Source organism: Juglans regia, chromosome 14, assembly GCF_001411555.2.
Source record: "Juglans regia cultivar Chandler chromosome 14, Walnut 2.0, whole genome shotgun sequence".
Classification (NCBI taxonomy): domain Eukaryota; kingdom Viridiplantae; phylum Streptophyta; class Magnoliopsida; order Fagales; family Juglandaceae; genus Juglans; species Juglans regia.
This window is the reverse complement of record NC_049914.1, coordinates 7,747,540-7,760,337: the sequence shown is the minus strand read 5'-3', so window position 1 is coordinate 7,760,337 and position 12,798 is coordinate 7,747,540. Positions and strand designations below refer to the sequence as shown.

The 12,798-nt window shown below is 37.1% G+C and overlaps 3 protein-coding genes across 4 annotated transcripts; 1 reads left to right on the top strand and 2 right to left on the bottom strand.

Moving 5' to 3' along the window:
* Positions 1-3,979: 3,979 nt before the first annotated feature.
* On the bottom strand, positions 3,980-5,984 carry LOC118344485 (mitochondrial import inner membrane translocase subunit TIM10-like). The gene is made up of 5 exons (XM_035685137.1): positions 5,839-5,984; positions 5,679-5,729; positions 5,180-5,232; positions 4,363-4,401; positions 3,980-4,145 (listed from the first exon to the last, which is right to left on the bottom strand). The coding sequence occupies exons 2-5, from the start codon at positions 5,721-5,723 to the stop codon at positions 4,064-4,066; spliced, it is 219 nt and encodes a 72-aa protein (XP_035541030.1). The 5' UTR covers positions 5,724-5,729; positions 5,839-5,984; the 3' UTR covers positions 3,980-4,063.
* Positions 5,985-6,185: 201 nt separating this feature from the next.
* On the top strand, positions 6,186-7,935 carry LOC108998490 (DNA-directed RNA polymerases I and III subunit RPAC2). Its single transcript, XM_018975047.2, has 4 exons — positions 6,186-6,278; positions 6,381-6,508; positions 6,995-7,071; positions 7,577-7,935. Exons 2-4 carry the CDS (start codon positions 6,408-6,410, stop codon positions 7,723-7,725), a joined length of 327 nt encoding a protein of 108 aa, XP_018830592.1. The 5' UTR covers positions 6,186-6,278; positions 6,381-6,407; the 3' UTR covers positions 7,726-7,935.
* Positions 7,936-8,219: 284 nt separating this feature from the next.
* Positions 8,220-12,044, bottom strand: LOC118343710. Of its 2 annotated transcripts, XM_035685131.1 has the most exons (3): positions 11,386-12,044; positions 8,976-9,142; positions 8,378-8,590 (listed from the first exon to the last, which is right to left on the bottom strand). In XM_035685131.1, the coding sequence occupies exons 1-3, from the start codon at positions 11,772-11,774 to the stop codon at positions 8,478-8,480; spliced, it is 669 nt and encodes a 222-aa protein (XP_035541024.1). In that variant the 5' UTR covers positions 11,775-12,044; the 3' UTR covers positions 8,378-8,477. The 2 variants fall into 2 exon arrangements, with proteins under 2 accessions (XP_035541025.1, XP_035541024.1); XM_035685132.1 differs by lacking the exon at positions 8,976-9,142 and having other exon boundaries at positions 8,220-8,590; positions 11,386-12,033.
* Between the last annotated feature and the right edge of the window lie 754 nt (positions 12,045-12,798).

The following is a 12,798-nucleotide window of genomic DNA, read 5'->3' as shown; positions in this document are numbered from 1 at the left end:
AGTATGTGATCAACTCCAATTCAAACTCTTCAAACCCTCTCAGAAACTGTATCCACGAAAGAGTCGGTTTCTAAAGTTTAGGCAAGTTCAAATTTCAGCCAATCTCCTAAGAGTTCACGTCGTCTACTCCAGTCGCCTATAAGAAACTCACTAAACCTCTGTGTTGCTCACCTCAAAATACCAGAGAAACAACTTACTTTTCCGCTTGAGCCTTTGCTGCCCAGTCATCACCGACCACCCTCGGACGTCGGAGCCCTACCCTCGGCGCCAGAAAACGCCGGCCATCTCAACCCCGTTGAACCACCCCCTCAGGTAAGCCCCTGCTGCCGCGCGCCACCTTCCTCCATTTCGGTTATTTGAGTTTCAAACCCATCTCTCTCTAAACTCTCACTTGTTCTCTCTCTCTCTCCCTCTCTCGGTGTCGCACCACCATAGGGATCCCCCCAGTCACGTTGCCGGTCACTCCCAGCCCCAGAGCCGCCGTCGCACACTGCTCTCCCTCGGTGAGCATCGCGCAGCTCTCTCTCCCGTAAGCCTGTTTCCTTTTTAATCCTTTTGCTTTAGTTTTTCCCAAAGTACCCTTTCTACTAGGCTGAGTTTTATTGGGACTGGACTTAGTTGTATCTTGACTGGTTTATAAATCTGGTTGGACTTGAGTTATTTCAGAAACTATAGTTTTGGGTTAAGTGGGTTGTTTTCATGCGAGCCTAAGGTTTAAATTGGGCTGATTATTATGTAGGCCGGAGCTTTTAATTGAATAAATATATTAGTCATATGCTTATTTTTATAGATAAGTATTTAAAGGATTTTAAAGCATAAATTTTAAAGTATATTTTGTAAGTATCTTTTGAGTCTATTATTTAGTTAATATTCCAATTGACTTTTAATTAAGATTTTATAAAATTATTAAGTTATAATTTAAATAGAAGTTAAGGAACATGTTATGAGTTTTGAATAATATTATGATATATGATTTTAAGTATTTAGAATGCTATGACACGTTCTTTTTTTTGAAAAGTTAGTGACGATTAGTACCTTGTATAGGTAACGCGCTACAAGTTGGAAATCAGGAAGCAGCGCTAAGAGGTAAATAGTATGATCATATTAATAAATGCGTATGGTGAATATTATTATTATGTATAAAACGGTGATGTGCTTATGATTGTTAACTACGCTACACTAAGAGGCAAGTCAAGGTTAGTTTACTTTTCGATCTTGATGAAATATGAGATTATGCTTGAGTGAATGAATTTATTGTTGGTTGATTTAATGTTACTAAATTCACATGAAAGTCATGAAATGTTAAAGTAGTAGTTCAAAGTCAAGTATGCCATGTAATAGTCAGATTACGCAAGCCATGTTCATGAAATGCTTAGGTTATATATGCCATGTTTGTGTAATACTTAAACCATGTATGCCATGTTCAAGTAGTACCGGGATCATGTATGCCTTGGAACGTCATAAAACATTCATAGCATGTTATGTAATATCACGATATACTATGCCATGCTAAATCATACAAGAATATGCCATGTACAAAGATATGCCATGTTAAATCATACAAGAATATGTCATGTACGAGAATATGCCATGCCATGTCATATTACCATGTACAAGATTATGCCATGTTAGGGATGTTCATGAAGCCTAATCAAATCTCATGCATTAAGAAAGATAAGAAATGTAACGGTACCACGGACTCAAGCGTGGTTAACCACAAGTTAAATGAAACGCGGACTCAAGCGTGTTTCATTTTATGATATGCAAGTTTAGTGAAACACGGACTCAAGCGTGTTTCACTCCATGTTATGCAAGTTAAGTGGAACACGGACTCAAGCGTGTTTCACTCCACGTTATGCAAGTTAAGTGGAACACGGACTCAAGCGTGTTTCACTCCATGTTATGCAAGTTAAGAGGAACACGGACTCAAGCGTGTTTCACTCCATGTTATGCAAGTTAAGTGAAACACGGACTCAAGCGTGTTTCACTCCATGTCATGCCAGATAAGTGGAAACACGGACACAAACGTGTTTCACTTCATGTTAATACAAGATAACCAAAATGTTATGCATTCACAATGACATGATTTTGTTTATATATGCTTCCGCTTATGTTAATAATGAAAATGTGTGCCATGTAAATCTGTAATGATATATGTATGTAAAGTCTTTCAGAAGATCATGTTACGTATTTTGATTGTAATTCATGAAGTTGTATGTGCGTTCTGAAGGGTATCCTAGAAATGAATTGTATGTTAGGCAAGGACTATATTTTACGATACGATGTACTACTTACTGAGTATTCAACTCATTATGTTTGTGTGTTTCTTGTTTTCTTTCATGTCTGATTCTCGCAGATCATGTCTATGATGATGAAGAGCTGGATGGCCAGGAATAGATCTAGTACCAAGACTTAGGAATGAATAAGTGATTTTATCACCAGAGTTAGATTTCTTTTATGTCATGCATAGGATTAGTTTATGTTTCTTTATATTTCGTTCAGTTTCCAAAAACAATCATGTTCAATTCAGTTTCGCGTTTTGATGAATTTCAATAAATGAGGTAATTCAGGATATGAATCTCTTTACCGGGCATTATGTTTTAAATGTTGGTAATATCTCTATCCTACGGGAAGGGGATGTTACATTAGGTCTTCCTAAAAGCAAAATATGGTTGCAGGCCTCATACTATAAAGCCCCAAGAAAGGTCCATGCCATATCTAAGTCCATACTCCAAAAAACTAGCCAATGGTACAATTGGAACCCCTTAGAAATTTAAAATCATTACAAAAAGGGTAAAAACTTCATCCTCTTAAGCAATATGAGATCCCATTCACCACCTATACTACGGAGTATCACAATCTCTCCTCCTTAAATTCGCAACGTCCTTATCGGGCCATTTCATCATAGGTGGCACTACTCAAGTCCCACACTTTCGGTTGAAATGCTTTGATACCATTTGTTACACCCCATGGAAGGCCGAAGCCACATCCGGGCTCATACCCCAAAATGATTAGCCAAGGGTATAATTGGAGTCTATTGGAATCATTATAAAGATCAAAAGCTTCTCACTCTCAAGTACTATGGGATCTCATTTACTACCATATTGCGGGGTTTCACACATACAGTGTCAAAAAAAGTTGTTAACAAGAAGATAACCAGTGAATTGGGACACTGTCCAGGTTATGGCATGGTGCACAGGATATTGTCAACAAATATGATTGTCATCTAAGTTGGACAACTTGCATGCATGCGCTATCACGATATTTGAAAGAAGCATGGAAGTAAAGGATGATCTAGAATTAAACTTAAGCTATAAACATGGTAAAGAAAATCCAACAACTGCCAAGACAACGAAGGTCAAAGAAAGGGTAGAGGAAAGGAATAAATCACCCGGTGGAGATAGTGAAACTTTTTCAGCTAAATCCAAACCCAAATATTTCCATAAATATATTAGAGTCCTAAATGCAACTAAAAACATCTGCATTGCTCGGTGTACAAGGATATTTGTGAGTGGCTAGAAGTCTACAAACCTATGAAGCAGCATGAAGATGTTATTAAAACTTAAAGGATGCTACCCAAGTATGTAGGAACTGTAGATGAGATAACCCTAAACAGAGAAAACAAAAAGAAGAGGGTTTTGAAGAAAAAGGCATTTATATCCACCACTAACTTCACAAATCTTCAAAGGTCCAGTCATTCCTTTCTCTCCAAATATGCCACAGTATAACATAGGAACTAAAACATAAAAAATAAAAAGAGAAAAACAAAAGTAGCTAACAAAGGAAGCCTCAACTAGAACGACATTCCTTTTGCGTGTAGGTAAGCATAAATTAGAACTCACATTTCAACCAGAAGTGTCAGTTAACCATATTTAATTTTTATTGGAAACAAAGGCCAGTAGAAAAATATGAATATGAGAAATTTCAACTCCCTAGAAGGGTAAATAAGTCAAGAAAATTGATCACAAGAAAAAGTTCACATGCTTAATAGAAAATGAGGATAAAAGAATCACAATATCATATTTCAGGAATCCTTGTAGAGTGTAAACCATGCCTGAATATGTCAACAACTTACATGCCAATATTTTGAAACACAGCGATCAATGCAACTATTTTCGCCCATATTTAGTTCAGACTCCTTGTATCTGAAAAATGAAAGAATACATATTGGCATTGCCCCATTGGATAGGATTTTTCTTTCTGTGCAAGAATAATGAGTAGTTTCTAGAACAATTTATTTAGGAAAAATTGAACTGAGCTTTGAAGGAAGTCAAAAATATTATCCGAACAAAGGAGAAATCAAAAGCTACTTAGAAAGGCTTGCACAAATATTAGTAAATAAATGAACAAAAATTATTGTACCTTTTCTCGACGCACTTATTAAAACATGTATGCGTAAGCCTGACATAATTGAAATGAGAAAAGAGGCAGTAGGTTAACCTCAAGAAATACTTCATCAAGAATGGAACTCATAATCAATGCCAAGACTTTTTTCAAATACAGATCAGCAAATGAGATCCTCAACTACATCACTGTAATTCCAGTTCTAAATCCAGCAATTCAAATCCATGATACATGCGCTCACAATGAAAAACAATAGTTAGATTATACTCTTCTACAACTGAAAAGAAATCTGCAGATAGACTGAACCTTGGGCAAAGTCAAACTATCATGCAACTAACAAAGGAGTACTTATCCCACCTAAACCTAATTAAAGTGTTTTTCAATCCATTGAACTTGTAATTTATAAAAATGTTTGTCCTTGTCTTTACTGAACTCAGGAAATAAATCTATTTTCTTGATCCAGGAAGAGTACATATGAACTGATCACATGGCCTGAAATTGGGACAAAGCATAAAGGCAATGACCAGTAAAAGTTTTCTTTTTTTCTTTTTGGGATCACACTGACATTCAATAAAGACAGAACATCTTCTTGTACTAATAAAATGGACCATAGTCTAAGAGAACAAAAAACCAAAAAAAAAAAACAGCTATATACAGTGTCTTGTGCAGAAGCTCATAAACTTATTCAGTGCTTATCAAACAAGAATTGTCAAAAGTTAGTCAAACAAACATGATATCAAATTTTAGGAAACCCTCTTATGAGATAGACAACATTTCTTGTATAGACGTTTGTGAAATTGAAAAAGATGTTTAACATACAAGGCAGAAAACCTACTTGTTGAACAACTCGACCCTATACTCCATCTCCTTTTCTGCCATTCCAAAGATCTGCACAATTACCACAAGTAACATTCATAATCTTCCCGGAAAAAATTCAAAACGCAACAGAACGTTCAACCATTACTAAATTGACATAGATCAACACCCAAGACACAAAGCAGATGACAGAGATAAAATAATCAACTCCAAGGTTCGCAATCATTGACTAGGGTAATTACGACCAAATTGGCACATCCAACACTACACAAGAATGTTAATGATCCAACCATTGATCCAAAAGTCCTAAAACTATTGGATAATAATTTGGTTAAGACTTTAACCCTCAGGATTATAACAAAGAATCCCAAATACACAAAAATTTGAAGCGTTCACTTCAGAGAGAAGATAAAAATGCTACGCTCGGAAAACCAAAAAAAAATCAAACTAGCTTCTAAAACTATATTCCGCAGCTTAAGATCTTAGAATAAAAAATAATGAAAACAAAAGGTACCAACCTGTTCTTTCTCCAAAGATGACGGCGGATTATTGTTTGCGGCCATTGGACCCTGAAACACCAAAGAGAGTCGCATAAGTTTTTTTAACCATAAAACCTCAATTCCTTGCCAAGGATAAGCTTTTTTAGACCGAAAGCTTCGAGGGTTCAGATAATCTTACTCCGTGAGATGGTAACCACGGTTCTCCTGATACGAATCTCTCTGTTTAAGGTTTCAGGGATTCGATGCGAGGAGAACCCGAAAAATGAAAAACCCTAGATTTATGTATGCGGGTCCAAGTTTGATGGAGTATATCCCAGTTAGGCCCTTAGGGTTTTAGAAGTGAGTCTACGGTGTGAGTCACATACACTATGCCAAACGAAAAAGCGTTGGTAATTTAGCGGTCTTTTAGTAAAGATGAAAAACAAGCCAATCAAGATCCGCCACCTGGCCAAGAAAGTTAAAAGAAATTCGGGATGTGGATAAAATCGTAAACTCGTTATGTTTTGGGTGTGAGCGTATATATACCTAAGACAACTGTTTCTCCCTTCGACCTTGTTTGGCTTCGACGGTTTTGCTGGCGAACTATCTGCGTAGAGGGAATCGCTCAGTGATAGAGTGGTAAGAGACTTCTTTTTTTGTCTTATAGATGAGAGAATCATTTCTGGTTTTATTATTGATGGAGACTTCTTCTTCTTCTGTGGTATCTTCGTGGGTTTATAGTGGTTTTTGAGGAGTTTTTTGGGGAAGATGGAGCATGGGTCCTTCTCGGACAACACCAAATCAACGTTTTCTTTGGCTGATGAGGATCACACGCTCGCGAATGCCATCAGATTCACCTTGAACCAAGAGTCAGTGCTTATCAATTTTTTTTGTTTGTTCAACGACTCTGCTCTATGTAGCTTTACTATCGGCTATTGAGTTTGAGTCATATTTTCATGAAAATTAGCCGACAAAGGATGAAATTCTTAGCTAAACCTTGAGCTAATGATGAAGTTTCTTCTATATGCTCCCAAATATTGCCGTACAGTATGCAAACCTTTTAGGCTTAGTATATAAACATGTCATGCAGATTAGGATGAGGTTTCACATGGAGCTATAAGTCTTGTTACGGCTTGTTTAATGGCATAACAGAGGAGGTAGATTGATAATAACTAGCTGCAGAACAATCAGAAACTCTGCTTTGAGTCGGAGATGAAGCCAGCAGTTGAATATTCCTTTTGATGTTTTTAAATCTGGTGTTTGTGGATTATACTTATAAAAAAAAAACTGGTGTTTGTGGATTCTATGTTTTAATTAGTATTTTTATCTAAGCAAGTCATAATGCCATTGTGCAGTCCAAGGGTTTCATTCAGCGGGTATAGCATTCCTCATCCTTCAGAAAATCGAGTTAATATCAGAGTCCAGACAACCGGTAAGATATGCGTGCTTTCTCTGGCAACATATCGGGTATCTTGATGATTGTTATCTAGCAAATATGCTTCAAAATGTCTTGGACTTGAGCTGATCCCTCATGTTTAATATAGTGTTTTGTAATAACAATAGATAGACACAGCCAGTTACTGATTTCTTTTGCTGGTACTGTGACCTTTTTTTTTCCGAAACTTGATCCTGTTCCTTAGTTACTTCACTAGAGGTATTATAATCGGATGCTTATCTGTCATGCGGATTTCAATCTATGATCTGGCCCAGCTCTGTATAGAGTGTTGTCTCTAAAAGTCTCGAGGAAAAAGTTGTCTTCAACTTCACACTGCAGAAAATGAGTGCTAATATTTGCTGTTTTTGCATAATGTTCTTTGCCTAATATTTGCTGGCCCAGTTAGGGTTTAAGCTAGCTGTCCGTATATGTTGACTTATGGTGGCTAAGCGCATTTGATGCAAATTTAGTGATTTTGGGTTCTTGTGATGGAATTTTACAGGTGCTCCAGCGGGTGAGGTAATGAAAGATGCATGCCAAGATCTGATGATGATGTGCCAGCATGTGAGAAGTACTTTTGACAAGGCTGTTTCTGATTACAAAATGAGAAACCCCGAGGATATGAATACCAATGGTACAGAGAATGTTTGATAGGAAATGAAATAGACTTGAACCTTTTGACTTGCAATCTGTCGTTGATATATTACACATTTGATCATCTTTGGATTTGAAGAGACAAGCTTCATCAAGTTTACTTATTTGACCCAAATTGGCTAGTGCCTTTATTTGTTTTCAATGATTCATAATTTCATCTTCTTTTTTTGTCTGTTTGTGATAATTTGGCGGATCTGCTTTTGATAAGTTATGTAGGCCTAAATTGTTTGATTTTCTTTTATTTTATTCATGTTGAACGGGCAACTTCTCCCCACACAGCATCCATCGAAGAGGGTAATTTTATAGGAAACAATATTGTGGAGGGTTTCCCAAGTTCATTGCTCCCGGGACACTTGATTGCATTCAAATTATATTTGTTGGCATTTTTCCTTGTCGGGGTTCTAATGTTTCAACTATATTCTCGAGGTTGTGAAAAGCGACTATACCTAGCATTACTCTAAATAAAAGGAACCAGACTGCTGCATCCATAATTCAAAAATTCCAAGACGTGTAATTTAATGGCACACAGAAGCTTCTGTAATCATACATCACACACATGTTCAAGACTAATTCTAACTGAGTAGGGGACAAGTAGACTTGAGCGGAGGTGAGGACCGGTATCCATACAGGAATTCATGTTAGTATTTTAAAGTGAAAAAGCCAAGAAATGACAAAGCCAAGGACCATGCAGGCCAATAGGAAATTCATTATGCGGCGGCCATGCCAGATGGTCCGAGTCTCGACTAGTATCACGGGTGCTGCAAATGCTGTGGAGGCGGCTGCAGCAGTAGCAGCATTGTTTGCTTCGTTTCTCTGCTCACCGGCAACGTTGAGTGCAGTGGCACCACAAATCTCACAGGTTCTGTTAAAAATATAAATAAAAATTTATCAGCAATGAGAGGGCAGACATTATTGGTACAGAGAATGAAAACACGAATAAGGCATATGAAGCAGAAACGAAAATATAAGGTATATAAGCCATGAAGCAAGGTCAAATTTAAAGGATTTAGCAATCTCTGGATTTGTTGCTCTAATATCAACATTCAATTCAACTTACCAAATCATGGACAAACATGAATAAGACACTTGATTTGCATTCAAATTATACTTGTTCTATATACGTATAAGTATATATAATGATATCAGAGTTAGAAGATAACAGCACACAATAAGTTAATGGGACTCCTGCGATTATTGAGGAATATTTCATCAACTCATCAGTCAGTATTGTCAACTATTCTCCTTACCAAGTAGTTTCCACACGAGTCTAGGACGTTTTACTTTCCTACAACAAACTCCCCCTTCAGAAGAAAGTGTAAATAGGGATTCAATGGGATGTTTCTTGTTATGTCGACAACCACCACGTTTGCTTCCATTACAGGTTACCATGATTACTATTGGCAACTGTCGGCATCTGTAAATGACACAGCAGACAATTATCCATCTTGGTATTCTCAACACTAATCTTGGTTTACACACTTCAATACAATAGCTAAGATATGTCATAAAATATATCTACTACCACCAAACTTAACTCTGCTTTGGTCAATAGATTCATAATCATGCCATAAAACTTATATGGAACTATGAATACTCTCAACTGCCCCCATCTTCTTAGCACACCTTGGTTTAGCCAAACTTGTAGATGGTTTTAAAATTTGTGGAATATAAATCAAATGATTAAATTTATAGCTTTCCACCGAGTTGACAAAAACAAACACTAGGTGCACTTGTGTAGTGGAAGGATATACAGACACTGAAAGCAAATGCTGGCTGAGATGGCTTCTAAGTAGGGTATCCTTCAAACACCCAAAAAACAAATGGTTGCTTGTGTTTATCTGTAGAGGTTTCTTTTTTCATCCACAAAAGAGAGAGCAGACGCAAGAAACCTGCTCATCATTGGTTTTGACAAAACCTCCCAAGTAGAATGTGATTTTTTTCAATCTTGTAATACCCAATCCTGTCAGGTAGACTATACTATTCCCAACTAAGGAATTGGTTGATTGTTACAAAGAAATGCAAATTCTACCACAGCCAAAATAACCATGACCCCATTTTCACAAAGATACTTGCATATCATATTTCATTAAAGCAAAAACTAGTCACAATGGACGGTGATTCTATCCGGCATTAAACATTTTATAAAATCGAAAAGCATATATATGACAATACTTGGAAGAAAGCAGGCAGTTTAACACATCCATTGAAGTACACGTCTATATGCCAGAGCTAACCACATACGCATATTTGAAAACAGTACATGTCAACTTTTTAAAGAATAAAGCCAAGCCCTATACAAGTAGACAATTGTAAAAGCCGGTTTGGGAGCATATACTCTTGACTAGCTTATGCCAGCAAACCACACCAAGGTGACCATGAGAAGCCTCTCATGGAGTCTTGAATTGAACACGAGGTGGAAACAAGAACCTAGCCTCCATAATGTCAAGTTTTTCCAGCTATTTGAAAATTCTTTCAATCATATAAAAAGAACTTGAGCTAGATAGCCAGAATGCAGTTGGATGAGCTGAAGCCAGGTACATGCGTACGTGTATAGTACTCTTTAAGGAAAACAGGAAAAGTCAAACTAGGGGAGCATCCGTACTATTTAACTATTAATGGTCCTTGTATTACAATAGGTGTTTTTACTTGTGATAAGAAGAGAAACAAGACTCCTATCCCACCCACTTTTTCTCTCTCCAGAGGTCTTTTTCTCGGGACCCAACTTTCAGCCATCCTTTCCATTTCCTCCGCCCAGAGGGGGGTTGGAGCTTCGGCTCCTCGCTCCCTCCTCCTGTCCAGCCAATGTCGGAGTTGTCTATAGTATTTTCGTCCGGTTTTTCCGTCATTTTCTATCCATAGTACCAAGATACGCCGATCTACTGTCTACCGGCCTCCTACGATCACCACGCGCCTGGCCAGTAGACTTTCCAGCCGTCGATTTGTAAATTATGGCTAGATATTTCTCATATATACTCCCTCTGTAGTTAAACTTTTTCTATTATCATGAATAAAACTTCTTGATTACTTATTTTGAAAAAAAAAAGTATACAGTAAGTCAAGGCGGCTCGGAAGAGTCAAGGCGTGTATTTACTTCCAGTTGTACCAATCAAAAAACCTTATTTCTACAAAAATTCAAGATTCTGAACCTAAAATTTTGATATTAGCGTCCCCCTTACCCTTAGTTCTATGGCGGCTCATAAACACGAGGACAGGAAAGAGAAACAAAATGAATGAACGCTGTTCATGCTTTCTTCATTTCCAAATAACAAAATCACCATCAATAAGATAATTTATTCTATTAGGCTTGGTTGCATAGAGATATAATTGTCTTAATGAGCAAAATTAATTTTAAATTATTCATGTCTTTCCTTTTTCTTTGCTTTCTCAGCAATCGAACGGAGAGAGAACAGAAGAGAAATACACAAGCATCAATAGCATTCACAAGTAAATTATATATATAGAACACAAAGTGAACAAAAGAATCCGATGAATCCATCTTTAACACTACCGCTCACAAAAAACTGAAACCAACAAATGAATATTCAAAAGTTCTCAAAAACACACCAATTATTTATCCAGGAAAATAAACGCTCACATACAGAAACAAACAAACAAAAATCATGAGCTATAGACGAAAAGGTTAAGGCTTTTACTCACGCATTTCCCTTGATCTTGAACCACGTCTCAGCACATTGCTTGTGGGCAGCACCCAAATCACCTTTACAAGCACACCCCAACTCAATTGGCACCCCAGCCTCTATATCATCCTCCAAACCCAAATGGCAAATCCTACAATCTCTCTCCACTTTACCCAAATGCACCTTCACCTCCAGAACCCCACTCTCCAAGTCCTTCTCACACAAACAATCAGATTCAGAAGAATCCCTCTGAGATTCCGACACCCCTTCAATCTCTAACGGCGAGTGCCAGGACTGATCATCGGAGTCGCCGGAGAGTGACATGCCACTGCTCCCTGTAGCAGAATGGCGATAATGGCAGCGACTTTCACTGCCTGCGTCGACATGGTGTCCCTCTAAAGTTGCCATTTTGGAAGGAGAAATATCATGGATTTGTGAGAGAGGGGGTGAAAAAACTTACAAAGTGGGGGATTCGGATTCTTTAAAGAGTGTAACGCATTTGGGAAACTAAGAAGTAGAGACAGAGAGAGCCAGAGGAGGAAGGTGGCGTTGGGGACTCAGATGGTGCGGTTGGACCATTGCAGTAGGTGGTGTGGTGTTTGTTTGCTCCCTTTTATCAAATATCAAAGTCTCTATCTCCCCGCTATCTTTACTATCTATATGTTAAGTATGTCAGTTTTAGAGCAGTGTTGGTGAAAAGGAAACTCTGGAAAACTACAGTTTTTGGGGCACCGAAGAATAATGTCGACAAGCTGTTTCCTTTTTCTTTTTCTTTTTGTTTGTTTTTTTCCTTTTTCATTGTATTTGAGAGATGAAACTCTAGTTAAACGTCTTTTTCTCCCTCCTTAACTTCCTAGTTCCTTCTTCCTTTTCTTGTTTTTAATTGTATTTCTTTCTTTTTTAGTGCAGACTGCAGGGCTTGTCTTTTACTTGTCATCCTTGAGGAAAAATATCTGAGAATTTTCTTCCCTTTTGCTTATTTTTCCCTCCTCTTAATTTCCTTCATGTATCGAAAGGAGTCAGATGCAATCAATGTAAAAAGTTATGAACTGGATTGCTTTTCTTTCTTTCTAATTTAAGCCATAATTACTCAGCTTTTCTTTCTCTCTAATTCAAGGTCTACTCTACTTGAATATTGAGTCCAATTTGGGTAGTGATAGGCTTACTACCCTATTACTACCCATCTACTACCAAAAAGTATTTTAAGTTTTTTTATTTTTTTATCATTTTCTTTTAAGTATTTTTTTAACATCCTTAATCATTAAGAAAAAATTAAAAAAATATATATATTTACTAATATACACTTCCTTAATCATTAAGTAAAATTAAAAAATTAAAAAAAAAATCAAATATAAAAAGAGTAGTAAATGGGTAGTAGTAGGGTAGTAACCCTATCATTATTCGTCCAATTTAAACCATAATTACCAATCAT